This window comes from Vigna unguiculata, chromosome 4 (assembly GCF_004118075.2).
Source record: "Vigna unguiculata cultivar IT97K-499-35 chromosome 4, ASM411807v1, whole genome shotgun sequence".
NCBI classification, from domain to species: Eukaryota; Viridiplantae; Streptophyta; class Magnoliopsida; order Fabales; family Fabaceae; genus Vigna; species Vigna unguiculata.
The window spans coordinates 1,533,126-1,550,047 of record NC_040282.1 but is presented as its reverse complement, the minus strand read 5'-3'; the positions used below and the strand labels follow the sequence as shown (position 1 = coordinate 1,550,047).

At 34.9% G+C, this 16,922-nt stretch overlaps 3 protein-coding genes across 3 annotated transcripts; all 3 read right to left on the bottom strand.

The window, feature by feature from the left end:
• Positions 1–111: 111 nt before the first annotated feature.
• On the bottom strand, positions 112–2,715 carry LOC114182204 (lysine-specific histone demethylase 1 homolog 1). Its single transcript, XM_028069017.1, has one exon. It carries the CDS (start codon positions 2,560–2,562, stop codon positions 256–258), a length of 2,307 nt encoding a protein of 768 aa, XP_027924818.1. The 5' UTR covers positions 2,563–2,715; the 3' UTR covers positions 112–255.
• A 1,147-nt stretch (positions 2,716–3,862) lies between these two features.
• LOC114182384 (aspartyl protease APCB1) lies at positions 3,863–7,600 on the bottom strand. Its single transcript, XM_028069258.1, has 9 exons — positions 6,903–7,600; positions 6,438–6,555; positions 6,034–6,263; positions 5,691–5,930; positions 5,223–5,373; positions 5,039–5,124; positions 4,782–4,896; positions 4,623–4,695; positions 3,863–4,237 (listed from the first exon to the last, which is right to left on the bottom strand). The coding sequence occupies exons 1-9, from the start codon at positions 7,472–7,474 to the stop codon at positions 4,104–4,106; spliced, it is 1,719 nt and encodes a 572-aa protein (XP_027925059.1). The 5' UTR covers positions 7,475–7,600; the 3' UTR covers positions 3,863–4,103.
• Positions 7,601–9,074: 1,474 nt separating this feature from the next.
• LOC114182014 lies at positions 9,075–15,473 on the bottom strand. Its single transcript, XM_028068753.1, has 5 exons — positions 15,201–15,473; positions 13,174–13,960; positions 12,268–13,095; positions 10,092–10,694; positions 9,075–10,001 (listed from the first exon to the last, which is right to left on the bottom strand). Exons 2-5 carry the CDS (start codon positions 13,864–13,866, stop codon positions 9,162–9,164), a joined length of 2,964 nt encoding a protein of 987 aa, XP_027924554.1. The 5' UTR covers positions 13,867–13,960; positions 15,201–15,473; the 3' UTR covers positions 9,075–9,161.
• Positions 15,474–16,922: the final 1,449 nt, after the last annotated feature.

Here is a 16,922-nt window from a genome sequence, read left to right as displayed (position 1 = left end):
AGAACTCATTTCGTATCATTGAATCTTGAATTCTCTATTTGAACTAGTTCTTGAAGAGTTACCAGACTCGACCTAAACATTTTTACATTCAAAATCATAAAGAGAAAACAGTACTACTAACTGATTTTGTTCATTATGAAACATCCTTGAGAAAAATGGTTACAAGTGGAAAATTAGTCATTGTCTAATAAGATCTCAGAAGAATATAGGTTTAAACATAACAGGATCAAGGAAGTTCTATTCTCCATGATGCTGTTAAGAATTATCCACTGCATCAAAGTTGTGTCTAGACAGTTTTATGCTGCCAATAAGAGATTCTGCAGCACCACTTAAACCCTTCCTCCCAACTAAACTCACCCCGAAATTGCGGTTTAAAATTCTCATCCTGTTCTCATCTCCCTCCACTTGACTCAACTCAATGACCCGCTTCTTTGAGATCAATGCATAGAGATAAAGATTGCCAGCACCTCCAATCTTAACCCTCAGTAATGAACTGGAATCAAGATCATTCAGTTTTGGATCATACAAAGCAGAGAAGCTACCAAATGCCATATCAGGTTTCAAAAACAGTTTGTGCAGATCATCATCCTCCTGGGTGTTACTTCTTGATGTGTCAGGTATGGAAGACCTTCTCTTTGCCATTCTCAAAATGTTTGCAGCCTCTCTCATTCCACTGAGAAACGCTCCATGCATGGTTGCAGGATACTGCTTGCTAGTTGCCTCTCCAGCAAAGAACACTCTTCCATTCCCAACACTCTCTGCAAGAATGTCATAATCATCTCCTGAAGACCCAACAGCAACATAAGAGTAAGATCCATATGCAAAGTGATCCTTCCCCCACCGAGTACACACTGCCTGAACAGGTTCCGGAACAACAATCCCCTTTGGATTAAAAATATCCTTCAGAATATCCAACACCCTTTTCACAGACTCCACCGGTGACATCATCTCAAATCTTATTGCAGCCTCCCCAGCAACAAGAGCCACCAGAAGGGGCCCCCCAGACACCGAGGAGTAGCTGTAGAACAGAAAAAACTCACCCCTCATACTCAAATCCTCAGTCAAATGACCAAAAGTATCAATGTCCCCGCCCCAGAAATTATATGGAAACAACATTGCAACCTTGTTCAACAATCCAAACCCCAACCTACGAATAGCATCCTTCTTCCTCTGAGGAAGCTCAGGTATAAACTCAATATCCCCCTTCTTAAGCACCCCCAATGGCACTGTACAAAGCACCATGTCCCCTCTGAACTCCATCCCACCAGCAGAAACTGCCACCCCATCACTCCCATACTTCACACACTCCACAGTTCTCCCATAGAAAATAGGTAGATCCTCCGCCAATGCACGAACAAATGTCTCATTCCCCCCTGGAATGAAGCAATGATCACCCCCCATCTCATAGGGATCATCCTGATCCCAATACGCCATAGACAAATTGGACATGAGAGTTGCATTCGCGTACTCCAAATTTGCAAGGTGCCAATTCAGTAGCATTCTCTCCTCCTTATCCTCAGCCACCTTGTAAACCCTTCTGAAAGCCTCCAATGCCGTCCCCAATGGCACATCCACTGACTTCACCTCCTCAATCATAGCCTGTCTGAGCTTGCAAACCCTCTCCAGCAACTTGTTAAAAGAAACCTCAACCCTAGAGTCAACCTCAGGGTCAACACTCCTCCCATCAGGCAAATACAGAGGACAAATATCCCTAACCTTATGCAATGGCAAACCCAATTGCCTAGCAAGTACCCCAAGAGGGTTCCCATTTATACCGGTGAGGACACTCCCACCGAAATCAGCTGCAGCCTCCACACCATCACCACTCATCTTCTTCGTCTTGACCCTCCCACCGGGTCGGGTCCTACCCTCCAAAATCACGACTTTAAACCCCATGAACACCAATTGTCTAGCTGCAACCAAACCCGCGAACCCAGCACCGATCACAATCACCGTTCCTCGATCAGACCCATCGAAAGGTTTCAGCTTTAGGGTTTTTACCTCCTGTGCAAGGCCGAAGTTGATGTAACCGTGCTCCAGGAGGAACCTGTACGCGGTTTCGACCAAGCCCTTGTGCTCTGACCGGATCGACCGGAGGGCCCGGTCGTGGGTTAACCAGACCGAAACGTTGGACCGCCACCGTGCCAATATGTGGTTTCTTACGACGATGTAGTTCGATTGCTCGGAGCCACCCACGGTGGAAACCACGTTCGCCTCGATCTCTTCCTCGGTTAACGAGTCCACTGGAAACCCCACCGAGATCGCTATTAGGGCTTCCACGTCGCAGTCCTTGGCTACGTCGCTTCGGCGAGTGGAGGATGGAGCGTTGAGTTCCGTGAAGAACTTCTTGCGACGGCGACGTTTTCGCGGCGGTGGAACCGGGTCGTGTCGGGTCGTGGTGGAGTCTGGAGATTCTGGAACAGCGGGCTCGGGCGTCATTTGGGTGGGGAGGGAGGATTCTGGGTCTTCGGAGGAGTTTTGGGGGGACATTGCGACGTCATTTTCCGGCGACACCGTTTGTGATGGTGGTGGTACTGGTGGTGGAGGCGGCGGCTCCGTCATTGTTAGTGGTGGGTGATTAGTTGTGTTGGGTGATGAGCGTTGCCAGTGTGATCTTTCGCTCTCAAATTATTTTTGTTTTTTTTTTCAGTTTTGGATAAATAAGACTATTTATTATTTTTCTTCTTCTAGTGTCTGACTTATATAATATACTATAGAATAAATTATATATCTTTTACTTTTTCAGTAATTTCGATTCTTATATTTCAAAAAATTATAATTTTGCTAATCTTAGTCAATACCATAATACCATAATTGCTTACATTATTTCAGTCATGAAGTTTTTGTTATACTTTAAGTATTTTTCATTTAGTTTTATATTTTTATTAATCTTATAATTTTAGATGTTTCTAAAATTGGTAGAATTCTTTCGAGTCTATTAAATTAGGATTTCACGCATGGGTTTAAAATTCATGATATATTTATTAAAATAATTTTAAATTTCAAATATAATTAAATTAAATTTAAATATTATCTTTTATAAAAGTAAATAATAATCTTTTAATTTGTTTTATAATAAAAATATATTTAAGTTATTTATATATAATTTTAACAAAAATGTATTATATATATAATTATTTTTATTGTACAATGTACATAATTTTAAAAATTATAAAATTATAATTAAATTTAATATAAGTAATTTATTTTAACAAATTAAGTAATAATATCTTAATTATTTTTATTCTAAAAAAGTAATAATGTTATTTATATTTTTTACTAAAATATGTTATATATAATTATTTTAAACAATATAGTAAGATTGAGTTAATCAAAATTAAGAAATAAATTTAATTTTAAATAAAATATTTATTAAACGATGTGGAAAAATATAAATAATAGATTATCGAATAATAAAAAAAGATGAATAAGCCATCTAAATAAACCCTAACAAAGCTATCTTTCAGTTGAACTAAATAGTTGTATTCTTCCCTATCCACTTAACAGTAATTGTAAATCTCTTTTCAGAGGACCCTTTTTTAATTATCCTTTATATTGATTATTTTTCTATTAAAGTATCTTAAATTATTTTAATTTCCAAACAATAAACACTAAAATGTCTCTTTTTCTCTTCCATGAAAACTAAAAATATTAGAGTTTAAGTTCAAAAATTAAAACTACACTTCCATCCATCAATTACTTTTGAAAAAACAAAACATAATCTTATAAATTAGTTGAATATAAATCTTATATCTAAAAAAAAAAGGATAAAATAGTTGATATAAAAAGAACTAACTACACTTTCTCCGATACTTTCTTTCAAACAGTATTATTAAATGAAATCAACTAAGAACCACCTATGTTGAAGGTTTCCAATGAATTTAAAATAAAAGAAAGTGTTGAGAAAAGTGTTGGTGGTGACATTTTTCTTAATGAAATAGTTATTGAAGTACAAAATAACCTATTGTATCCATTACTCTTCTAAGTTCCTACATTTTTGTGTGTAACTCTACATTGGCAGTTTTATTTGTGTGTGCCATCTTAGATTTTACCATGAAAGGATATGTAAATAATACAAGTTATATTGTTTTTCTTAGTGTAAATTATAGCATGGTATCAGGTATAAAACTGTTTTTCTTTCTCAATCTTCTGCTTGACATGTCACAATCTGCTCTCTTCCAACCAATTTTCTGCTTTGCATTATCATACACAACCATGTATCCTCTGAATGAAATGTCTGCAAAAATCATAATCAGCAAGGAGAACCAAATCATCACCCCACTTGAGTTATTCATCATCAAACACATTAAACAAAAATGTACAAAGATTACAGGCTAAGTGAAGTAGTGTGAGATAACCCTGTATTTGCAATTCAATCACCAACATCTTGTGTGTGTTTGGTTCAGCGTCAATTATCTAACGTATTCAACATGAATTTTTTATCCTTTAATTGATTTTAGAAATCAAACACATGTTGATTCTGCATTAGAAAATCAATTCTAACTAATTCTTCATCACTTTGATGCAGAACCAAACACGCACTTATACCATTATAAGGGAAAAAAAACACAAAAAATATAAATTATTTGTAAGCTTTCAGGTTTTCATGAGGCTGAGAGTACCTCCAAGAATAATTGAGGATCCATCATTTACATTACTACCATCAAGGATACCCAAACACACATTGCCTTTGTTCTGCAGCAAAAAAGGTAGTTTTTTAGAATACATGACAATAACAAAATCAATTGGAACAAAAAGTTGAAACAAAAAGATAGGATTACACTAATGATCAAGTAACCCTCTGGAGGAATCTGAAAAATTGTGGACAAAATCCACCACTTGTTTCCAAACCGAAGAGTTAAGGTCTTGAAGTAATCCTTGACATCTTTGACAGATCTGCATTCATGTAACATGTATTTTAGAACAAAATAGTGTCATTTCACCTGCTGTAATTACTGCTTTACAAATTATGTTACTTTATAACAAAACCAACATTATAAATGCAAAAAGTAATTGCACCTTGAGTAATTTATCTTACTTGATTGGGAAATTTGCTTGCCAGCAAATAGGTAAAGTAGTATCTAAATCATCTTGAACGAGTCTCAACTCAGAAACTTCATTAAGCTGCACCAGTAAGTATAAGTAATGAATATGTGGTGTGCAAGAACAGACTCAAGAAAAATGTACAAAATGGTTTCAGATTAATAAATGTAAAAACTCACAGAAGCAACAAGATCCAAGTATGCTTCTTTTGGGAAATATGTATACGAGCTGCCACTATCAAAAACCACCTTTCCTACTTTGCTTTGCCCATCAAAACTCAGTTGCCGATTTCCATAATTTATTCCAAGAATCTCAGTTTGGTATAAATCCCTATAGTGCATTCAACATTTAAATTACAAAAGAATCAGAACAAAGCTAGAATGTTGCTCAGCATGAGGAAAAAAAGTAAATACTTTAAAAATATTAAAAATATGGAAATTTTCTAATGAAATCGAATAAATCTAGATATTCTCTGTTAAGTAATTTTGTATCCTTGTTACAAAAAGGTTAACCTGTTGTTGGTACAAGACACAACATTCCTTAACATTCTCAAAGTGGAAATCTATTGCAGTTTCACAGAAGAAAATCAAACTCACTTCATAATCAGTTGGGAACAATCACATTCTTAATTAAGAAGTTATACTCACGTAGTAAGGGTATAAGCCATGGGAACCCAAGTCATGCCCCAATATGGCAAGAAATCATCACCCAAAAACATGAAACCACCACCAACTTCATCATTGCTCAAGCAATGACCAACCACATTCTTAATAAGCCCTTTACTTGCTAACTGGTTAGGTAGGCTCACTTTTGCCCTGCTCAGTCCCATGATTCCATCTGTCTTTGCCAATGTGTTCAAAAGTAAGCCTTCTTGATCATATCCACACCTTAATAATATAAAAGTATAGCATTGAATGGATCATCAATTTCTTACAATACACTATTGAAAAAAGAAAAAGGTAGAGCTGCAAAAAAAGAAGGGATTCATACCCAAAAACAAAATTTAGCTTGGTTTTGGATCCATTTTTAGATACAAGATGAAGCTCGTCTCTAATAAGAACTCCCAAGGAAGAACTCCTATCTGCATATTGAATTTCATAGTCACACTGTTGCAAACTTTCGTGATGCCCATTCTTCTGATTTTTCTGAACATCCAAGCAGAGAGAGTCCATGGATGATACTACATTGGATCTTGTTGGCTTGTATAGGGCATGAGCTCCCTGAATTAATTTTATCCTTCAAGTAAACACAATTCTCCAATCCCAAAAATCCACAAAATGCAAAATTTCATAAACATCTAGTAACTAAGTTATATCTATGCTCTATAGTTCCATTAAAAATTCCACATTCATCTAACTGAGGTGGCTTGATATTTGATCAATAATAAAGTATACCTTTCCACAACTTGTGCAAGGAGCATCACACTGCATCCAAGTTAAGTCACTCCCTGTATCCACATCAAGAAAATAACTTCTTGGAGGATTTCCAACACGTAAAATAGTGAAATACAACCTGCAAGGAAGAACATGTTGGTAAGCCAAATCACAGAAAATCGGTAGTTCCTAGCTTATCATACAATTGCACTATTCTTTTCTATAAGCTAATTGAATATTATTAATCAATACGTAAAAGGACAAAAGGAAATGTAATTTTTCTTTCTTTCTAAATTTCATAACAGTAGCAGTGTAATTACAGAAACTGTGTTGCTGATGCAGTTGCAATTAATGCAGAAGCAGAGATTCTATATTAGTTATTTAATCACTAAGTAAAAAAGAAACATTTAAAGTCTTCAATTTTACTTTTATTTTTCTTCGTAAACCCCACAATCAAATCAGGAAAAGCAACGATTTTGATCATACCCGTCGGGAAAAACATTGCCACTGACAGGAAAAACCGAAGAAGAGTCAACGGCCACAACCTCAGAACCAACCCTATTTTTGGTTTGTGTCAAAAACTTATCTTTATGAACAAGCTTCCCCACTTGGAGCTTCATGTTCTTCTGCCCCAAAACACCAAATTTAGGATACAAAGGGAGCAAATATGATCCGGGTTTGCCATCATCATCATCAGCATCATTCTTGGGGCCACTCAGTTCCAGAGTGGTGGTTGAAGAAACAGAACCATAGAGAAAGAGAGCAAAGAGAAGAAGACCAAAGAAGGAGAAAAGCTTCAGTGGGGTGGCGTGGAAGAGTCTTCTGAGTGAAAAACTAAGCTGAGAATTAGATGGGTTGGAGCGAAGGGGAGGATCAGTGTTGTTGTGATGATTGAGGTTTGTTTGGTTTTGGTTGGATTGTTGAAGAAGCGAGGGTTGAGGAGAAGAAGGGTCAGAGAAAGTAAAAGCAGTGATGGTTTTGCCCAAAGAAGGGTTATCAGGGGGTGGAAGGGTGATTATAACAACACCTTTGATCTGAGGAAATTCATCATCTTCCATTTCTGCAGAAGAACAACAACAAGAAGAAGATGATGAAAGAGAGGGAAGAGATGAATGAAGAATGTGTGTAGCTATACCAAGCAGTCTTTAGTCTACTCTGTCATAAGATATGAGACAGGACTTGGTCAATCAATAGTTACTCTTCTTATCTTACCGCCAGAAAACGTGTTCAGTACTCAGTTTACTCAGAAGAAGGTTCCTTCCAAGCACCAAGAAATAACCACCGTAGAAAAATGTTGTCTTAGAATTTTTATTGTTTTTTTATTCAAAAGTATTACTCCATTTTTGTTTTATTTTTATCACTTTGAAAATATTTTTCTAGGCATGGTTTTAAAGTCCTTACTTAAGTGGGATCGATTAAATCTGAAGTATTACAAACATTAGTTTTCCGATTTCTTAATCACTTTAACAAACATATTTGAATGTCATAATTGTATTATTTTAATTTATAAAGTAAAATATGTGCATAATAATAAGACTTTAATATAAATAAAATTTAAAATTAAATATATTGTTAGTTCTTGAATTTTATAATCTTGATGGGATTTTATAGTTCTAAATTTAAACATATTTTAGTCTCAATATTTAAAAGTGAATAAATATAATTATTTTAAATTTTGGTGACATATAAAATGTGTTTTTTACTGAAGCTCAAACGTAAATCTGTGAGTGATCAACGTTAAAATGTCATTTGACACAAAAAAAATTAATATAATTAGGATAAAATAACTATATACTTTTATTTTTAAAATTTTGAAATCAAAATATATTAAAATTTAAATATAATTTGATGTGAAAACTTATAAACTAAAAATATATTTATCTTTAAAATGTAAAACTTTAAATTATTAAAATAAAAAGAAATTATATTTTGAAAACATTAACCACAACAGGGATTTTGTATAATAAGTTTTGCGATAGAGATTGTGTAAGTAGAATATATTAAAAGATTAAAATTATATTTTAAGATATAAAAGACTCATCTTGATTAAATGTGTATATAAATAAATTAAAATTAGAATTAAGAAAAGTAAACGTGGTTTTAAGTATATTTTACATATAGTGTTTTTTCATCCATTTTTACCTTTCCATATGAACTTTTAGGTTGTAATATGATGAAGAAACCTGAAATTTTGCATATGTTTGAGGTGATTTATATCGCAAACAATACCTAGTATCTGTTTCAAACATATTGACTTATACCTTTTTCTTCACTATTAACATTTAATATTGAATTCATTTTTTATTGATGACAAATACATATAAGGTGATTGAATATGTTTTCCCTATATAAAACAAACAAATTAAGTATATATATATATATATATATATATATATATATATATATATATATATATATATATATATATATATTAAGGATTTTGGAAAACTTAAAAACAAATTTATAAATGATTTTTTTTAAATGGTTTTTTAGGTCTAAAACAATTAATATTAAAAAGAAACTGATTTTTTTTTCTAGATGGAGTTGGTTTTGTCTTTAAAAACACTTATGATAATTGAAAGACAATGATATATTTAAATTATTCTGAGACTCTTGTACAATACAATATTTAGTGGATATATCCAAGGAGAAATCATGATGCATGCAATCTAATTTTCTTTCTCATCTTCCTTCTAACGTTAACTATGATATCTTCTGACTCACCACCGGTGTCTCATGTCTAAATTAATTCACCAGAGTTTCATGAAGCAAACGACAAGTGGGAATGAGAAGCAAAGGTGTTTCTCTTGGCATCGATAACCCTGATTTCTCGTTCATATCCAATTCATGGTGAGCAACACCATAAGGTAGCTCCCAGTTGAAGCAGTGTACCAACTGTGCTATAACCAACTTAACTATGCTCAAACCCATCACAATTCCCGGACAGCTTCTCCGACCAGACCCAAATGGTATCAGTTCAAAGTCTTGTCCCTTAAAATCTACGTTGCTATCAACGAATCTTTCAGGGTAAAACACTTGAGCATTTTCAGACCACACTTTAGGGTCTCTCCCTATGGCCCATGCATTTATTATTATTCGTGATTTCTTCTTTATGTAATACCCTTCTATCACTGCATCCTCCATTGATTCATGAGGTGCCAGTAACGGCACAACAGGGTGAAGCCTTAGGGTCTCCTTCACAACCATATCCAAATAACTCAGTTTTCCCAGATCAATCTCCTCCACCATCTTCTTCATTCCAACCGCATGTTTCAGCTCCTCTTGAACACTTTCCATCACTCTCGGATGTCGCACAAGTTCTGATATCGCCCATTCGATCACGTTGCTGGAAGTTTCTGATGCACCAATCACCATGTCAAACACAATACCCTTTATGCTTCTTCTATCGATCACAGGTGCGTCTTCAACATGTGGATGCATTGGTTGGTCTTTCAACGAAAGTAGTGTATCAATGAAATCATTGAGGTGCCCTTCTGCTTTAGGAACCACTTCGTGTTCTTCAATCATCTCCTCCAACATTTCATCAAGCGCTTTGCTGATTCTCTTTGATCGTTTTGTTAATCCCTGAGGAACAAACAGAAGCATAAATTAATTTAATCATCCGAATATATATAAAGTTCGTGTCTTTATGGCAGCAACTTCTTATATACAAACCTGAAGATCAAAGGGTCGAAACCAAGGCACATAATCTGCCACATTGAAAGCTCCTGAAACACTCATGGTCTCCAGAAGAATCCCTTTCAAGTCAAATCTTTCATCCTGGTTCCTTCCCAACACCATCTTGCATGCCATGTCCCTCAAAACCTCCCCCACGCGCTCGCTAAGGTCCACAACCTCACGCGCCGCCGCTGCTTCCCTCAACCGCTCCACCATCGCCTCAACCTCCTTTTTCCTCAAAGGCCCAAACCGCTCCACCTTCGACGCGCTCAGAAGGTGCGTGGTGCACACCTTCCTCACTCCCCTCCAGTACGCACCGTACTCTGCAAACGCCACGCTCTCTGGGCCGTACGTGTATTGGGCCGCTTCGAACTTGGGCCTGTTCGCGAACACAGCGTCGTGGGTTTTGAGGAACAGTTCCGCGGCCTCCGGGGACGAGACCACCACGGTCGGAACGTTTCCCAGTTGTAGCGACATTATAGGACCGTAACGTTGGGACAGGGATTGGAGCGAACGATGTGGGAGTGCTTCTCTTCCTCCTACCATCATGTGGAGGTTTCCGATTATCGGTAACCGTGGCGGCCCCGGAGGAGACGGTGGCTGTCTCCGCCGTGACGCGGTGGTGTGTAGGATGTAGATTAATGAGACTAGCGGGGCTAGGAGAATGAGTAGTGTTAGATGGAACATGTTGTTGCTGTTTGGTTTATTGTTGATGTGTATGAAGCTTTGGTGATGGCTAAGGAATTGGTTGTGACCTGTATTTATATCTGTTAAACACAGCATAATAGAGAGATATATTACTGTCAACTCATATTTTATTACCGGGAAAGATTGGCTTTGCCGTTAACTCCACTTCCAAAATTTCATGCTAAATTTATGGGTGGGTGTTGACTTAGACTTCAAACCATTATCCCTAATAAATAACATATTAAATAAATTTATTTGATCACAGAAACAGAACAGTAACGGCATAAAACAAAATATCTTCTAAACTAACCAACAATATCTTCCTCTTGCATGGATTGATTCAAAATTTTGAAAGTTTATAAGAAATTAAATTAGTTAGTATTTTAACCTGATTTTGAAAAACCCAATAAAAAAATAAAGATACACTTCAAAATCAATTGAGAATGTCTCTTATTGATTCTTACATTATAAATCAATATTTCAAACTTTGACCGAAGCATATGTATAGTTTAAGAACTGATAATGTGTTAAGGTAACGGTCGAAGAAGTAGTGAAGAGGATTAGTGTCTCTTTGTGATTTGGGACGATTCTACTTCAGATAACTCCGATTGTTTGTGTTGATGATTATAGATTTTTTTACGTATGAAATCTGATCACGTATTTTGTGATGATCGAAGAAAAATCTTCGATGGATTTGATTCGAATCTATTTGACAACCAAAGTAAGCATTTATAACTAAAATTAGCAGTGACCAGGTAGATGTATTGTATTTGGTTAGAAAATTTTAAAAATCAAAACATATATATCCCTAGAAAATGACAGTCCTCGAAGATGAAAAGAATGTTTTCGGCTGGTTTTTTTGTTTTCAGAATCAAAAGTTTCTTTATTGTTTTGATAGAGAAAATGTTTCAGATTTATAAGGTTAGAAAAGACCACAAACCTTGACAAGAACAGTATAATTTATATATATAGTTTATCAATAAGATAAATCTGAATGCACCCAGAAGCAGAAGATTCAACCAAATGTGCCAACTCTGATAGATAAATTAAAAATTGCATATCTTTAATGATAATAATTAATGAACTACGTGTTTAAGAAAAATCTTGTGACGTCAATTGAATCTCATGCTTGGTTTTTCGATTGACTCCATTTTCTGCATTCAACATTAGCCAGGAGACATTATTTATTTCTCAGAATGTCTGTTCTATACAGTTACCTCCTAGTTCGTATACTCTGTTATGTCTTTTCCATGTTTTGTTTTGCAATGCTGATTTTCTGCTCCAATTTCGAACTTTAAAATACTGAATCTTTCGTGCATATATATATAGACACAATCTCACAGATTAAATTTACAAACTATACAAAATCCAATTTGAAGGTTCATGCAGATAAAATAGTAACTGAAAAAACATCTTTTCCTAATTTAATTTTAGGTAAACCATGTTTAGCAATTAGCCTAATCTGCATAATTTATTCCTTTCCAACATCACTCGCTAGGCGATAAGTTGGCACTGCTAGCAAATGCTTAGTTCTTGGCATTGCGAGACCAAATTTCTCAGTCATGTCCAATTCATCAGGGGACATGCCCAGAGGAAGCTCCCAATTGAAGCAATGAACCAATTGAGCAAGAACAATCTTAACAGTGGTGAGACCCAAATGAATCCCAGGGCACTTTCTCCGACCTGAACCAAATGGTATGAGTCTGAAGTCTAATCCTCTTATGTCCACATTGCTGTTGGAAAATCTTTCAGGACAAAACTCCTCAACATTTTCTGACCAAACTTTAGAATCTCTCCCCATAGCCCATACATTCACTATCACCCTTGACTTTTTCTTAATGCAGTAACCATCTACAGTAACATCTTCTCTACACTCACGAGGTACCAGCAAAGGTGCAACAGGGTACAACCTTAATGTCTCCTTCACCACCATGTCCAAATAACTCAACTTTTCTACATCAGTTTCCTCCACCTTTCTACTCATCCCCACCACACTTTCCAACTCATCTTGCAGTTTCTTCATCACTCTTTGATGCTTTAAGAGTGCTGACATGACCCACTCAACCGTTGTGGCAGATGTGTCGACTCCTGCAATAATCATAGTCATCACAATAGCCTTGATATGCGTTCTTTCAACCACAGGACCATCTTCATCCTGAGGATCCAAAGGTTGATGCAGAAGTGCAAGGAGTATGTCCACAAAATCCTTTTGACCCTTTTCATCTTTATCAGAATCTTGTTCGTGGTCTTTTATAATCTGCTCCATGACCACGTCAAATGATTTGCTCACTTTCTTTAATCGTTTTACTAGTCCCTGAAAATTAAATCAAATTGTTAGTATGATTTAAATCACAATAAAATCTATAACAAAACATGCAGTAGCATTTCATACCTGAAGATCAAACATGCGTAGCCAGGGCAAATAATCTGCAACATTGAAAGTTCCTGACAAGTTCAGTACTTCACGAACAAGGTTCTTGACATCGAATCTATCGTCTTTACTTCGACCAAAGATCATTTTAAAGGTGAGATTCTCAATGACATCCCCGACAGTATCACTGACATCTATAACCTCATGCGACGATGCTGTCTTCTGCAGACAACTGACAAACTCTGCCAACAGCTCACTTCTCATGGGAGCAAACATGTCAACTTTTGATGCAATCAGAAGTTCTACAGTGCAGAGTTTCTTCATGTTGCGCCAGTAGGGACCATACTCAGAAAAAGCCAAGCCTTTGCCACCATAGGAAATATATTGGGATGAGATGCTTTTAGGCCTGGAAGCAAAACTGAGGTCATGGGTCTTGAGGAATAGTTCAGCTGCTTCAGGTGAAGATATCACAATGGTTGGAACCTGCCCTAGCTTTAAGGACATTATAGGTCCATATTTTGCTGCAAGGGATTGAAGGGTGCGGTGTGGCAATTTCCCTAGCATGTGGAGATGACCAAGAACTGGGAGGGGCTTGGGACCAGGTGGGTGTTTTCCATTATCTTGGCCTTGTTTTGGTTTCAACACAGCAACTGATACAACAAATATGAATACCACAAGGAGTATTGCAGGAACAGCGAGTGTTTCAGGAACCATTTCTGATTTTTCTTGATTAAAAATGGAGAATGTGTGGAGTATTCCTTGTATGATCTTAAGGTAACCAAGGTTTTGCAATGGACACAGTTTCCTGCTACAAAAAATGGGTGACTGCAGAGTAAATTGTGGCTTCTAACGTTAAAATAGAAAAGAAATAAACTTCATGCTTCATGTAATCAACAAATCAGACTTGCTAAACAAAGATAAAGATTATAAAGTAAAAATTAATTTACTATAAATTCATTTATAGTATAATTAATTAAAATATATATATGTTCTGTTATCTCCTCACCAATGAAGTATTTTCTTGAATAGGATGAGAAATAGATTAGAAAAATGAGGTTGAGGAATGAAGGTGATCGACATTCATGTGAAAAAGGAAAAAAAAGAAAGAAAAAGAAAGAAAAAATAAATAAAAGATGGTTGGCCTAAGACCAATAGCATTACAAGTTATTATCTGCATTAACTCAATTGACAAGTCCACGCTCTTGAAGGATAAAAACAAAATGCATTGAGTGCATTGGCTTGAAAAGTTTGCAGGTCAATTCACTAAAATTAATAATAATATTATTATAATTATTATTATTATTTCCAGTAAAATTTAAACATAAGAAAATTCAAAAAAGGCTATATCACTGATATTCAAAATTTAATTTACTTTTATTATATATTGAGCAAGATGAGCCAAATTGAGTTCCTGATTATTGTTGGTCAAAGGTGACATTACTAAAAAAGTAATAAATAATTTTGTATTAAAGAAATACATCGAAAATCATGAAAGAGTGTAATGTTCCGTTTCTTAACAAAAAAAAAAAGTTTCCAGCTTTGAATACTTGGTTAAATCTGAACCCAAACATGAAAACACCCTCTTTCCATAAATAGTTAAACAAATGACAGACACAGCCAAGATACTGATAGTGATTCAAATCATATCATTTGGGTAGCAACCAGATCCCTTGTTCCAAAAAAGTGACGATTTTATTCCTCCTAAGACAAGAGTAGTTCCAATTTTAACTTATTATTACTATTATTACCCCAGTCTCTAACAGCACTGTTCATCAGAAAAACTGGTTCTGAAACACAGTATAATCAGTGAAAAGTGATTTCAAAAACACAGTTTCTGAAGTTACAACAGTAACAGGATTCAACAAATCCGCAGTAAAATTAAGAATCTTTAGAGCCTCCCAAATTTCATAAACAGATACCTTGAATAAGACAACATGGCGAAACTGTTGAGACAACAATGGTACCCAATGGTTTTGTTGTATTTTAGTTTGGTTTGTCCCATTACCCAAAATAGAGAATAAAATAAGAATAGAATGAGAGAGAAGTACCGTAGTGTGTGTGGATCCAACGAAGAGAAACGGGAACCTGAGCAGCAGAGAGTGCAGAAGAGAGATGAGAAAATGTAAGGAACAGAAACGTTATAAAATGAAACAAGTAAAGCAGAAAAACGTGTTTGTCTGGGTTGATGGCATTGAATAATGCAAGAAGAAGTGGTTGTTTGATGCGTATGAATGTGAAATGGTTTTGGAATTTAGTTTATTTGGTAAGTGGAAAAATTGACTTTGTCGGTCATTGGAAACTTACCAATTGGAAACACCGATGAGAGGTTTTGCCAACTTTTGTGCCTTTTTAAAACATTAGCCAACTCTCCAAATATCTTCCTTGGTGGCTTAGAATCTTCAACTACTTGCTATATCATATTCATTTTATACTCAATTTGCTTTCTTTTTGTCATCACATTCTTCAAGGTAAGCCTACAATTCATACGTAGTATCTCACAAGTTAAATTAAGTTTAATCTACGTATCGACCAAGTTATTACATCATGAAAAGGATGCTCTATTTAAATTATTCGTGGTAAGATGTGATAAGGGGATTTGTGTTAATGACATTCGGTCAAAATGGCTTTGAATGCACGAGCCAACCTGACTTATCACAGGTTTGGGTTGGGTTGGGTTAAAATTTGTTTACAAATTTTAGTACGTGTTTATTTCTTATCTGGCTCATTCGGGTTGAACTGTAGTGAGTTAAGTTGTCTCATCAGCCCATAAATAGAAGATCACACAAGTGTTTTTTTATTAAGTTGAACTTTGTTTTGGGTCATGTTATGTTTTTTTAGCCAACACATAAATAATTTATATTTTTGTGATTTTGGTTTGTATTTGGATTGTATTAATTAGAGTTATAATTTTGTTTTGGATTAAAAAGAATTGTATTTTTTTAATTAAGTGAACCCATCAACCAACCCGTTTAGTCCATCAATAAGTGCAGGTTGGGTTGACTCACTAAATAATCAACCCGTAATGGATCGAGTCACGTCAGACAGATTACCTATTTTGACTATATATATATATATATATATATATATATATATATATATATATATATATATATATATATATATATATTCTAATATAAGAGTGTGTTAGAGATATGATATGATTAGGTTCCAGGTTTAGTTTAAATATTACATTAAATATTTTTATTTATTATTTTTTTTACTATTTTGTATATCTTCGTCATTTTAAATAAAAATAAAATGCTCAAGTGTGTATACGACGCACAATTAAAAGGAGTCTGACTTTCAAATTGACCAGAGTAATGGTAGTCTTGCTAGTATTTTATTAAAGGCAGACTTTTCTACCACCAGCACTAAGGAATTGCAAAGAGTTTGAATTTTTAATTTTAAATTCTGTCCTCTTTAACTTTTGAATTTCTAGTCAATGTTTCTAGATTTAGAAAGAAAAATTGAACTTATACGCAATCTTTTTACATACGTATTTAATTTAGGCTCATGATTTTAAGGGTCTAAATATTCGTGTCTTATGATCTTTAAATATATTAAAGAGTCATTTTTTTAAGTGTATGCCTTTTTTTTTTCTTTCTTTGAATTTTTTAAATGTTAATGTTAGTTCTCTCTCTTATTTTGTTTGTATTCTTGTTCTAAATATATGTTATTTTCTTATAAGCAAACTTTAACGCTTCAATAATATCATGAATTAATTTTGTGGCAAGTAATAAGCTTATGAGGACTATTGTTTTTTTTTATTG

Excerpts from the sequence above, each read along its gene's own strand:
- LOC114182204 (XM_028069017.1), bottom strand. The coding sequence starts at position 2,562 with ATGACGGAGCCGCCGCCTCCACCACCAGTACCACCACCATCACAAACG.
- LOC114182384 (XM_028069258.1), bottom strand. The coding sequence starts at position 7,474 with ATGGAAGATGATGAATTTCCTCAGATCAAAGGTGTTGTTATAATCACC. Across the intron at positions 5,125-5,222 it reads ACTTGGATCTTGTTGCTTCT|CTTAATGAAGTTTCTGAGTT; the intron begins GTGAGTTTTTAC and ends TTACTGGTGCAG. Across the intron at positions 4,696-4,781 it reads AGGGTTACTTGATCATTAGT|AACAAAGGCAATGTGTGTTT; the intron begins GTAATCCTATCT and ends TTTTTGCTGCAG.
- LOC114182014 (XM_028068753.1), bottom strand. The coding sequence starts at position 13,866 with ATGGTTCCTGAAACACTCGCTGTTCCTGCAATACTCCTTGTGGTATTC. Across the intron at positions 10,695-12,267 it reads CTTATCGCCTAGCGAGTGAT|CCACCGTCTCCTCCGGGGCC; the intron begins GTTGGAAAGGAA and ends CGGCGGAGACAG. Across the intron at positions 10,002-10,091 it reads TTCGACCCTTTGATCTTCAG|GGATTAACAAAACGATCAAA; the intron begins GTTTGTATATAA and ends TTTGTTCCTCAG.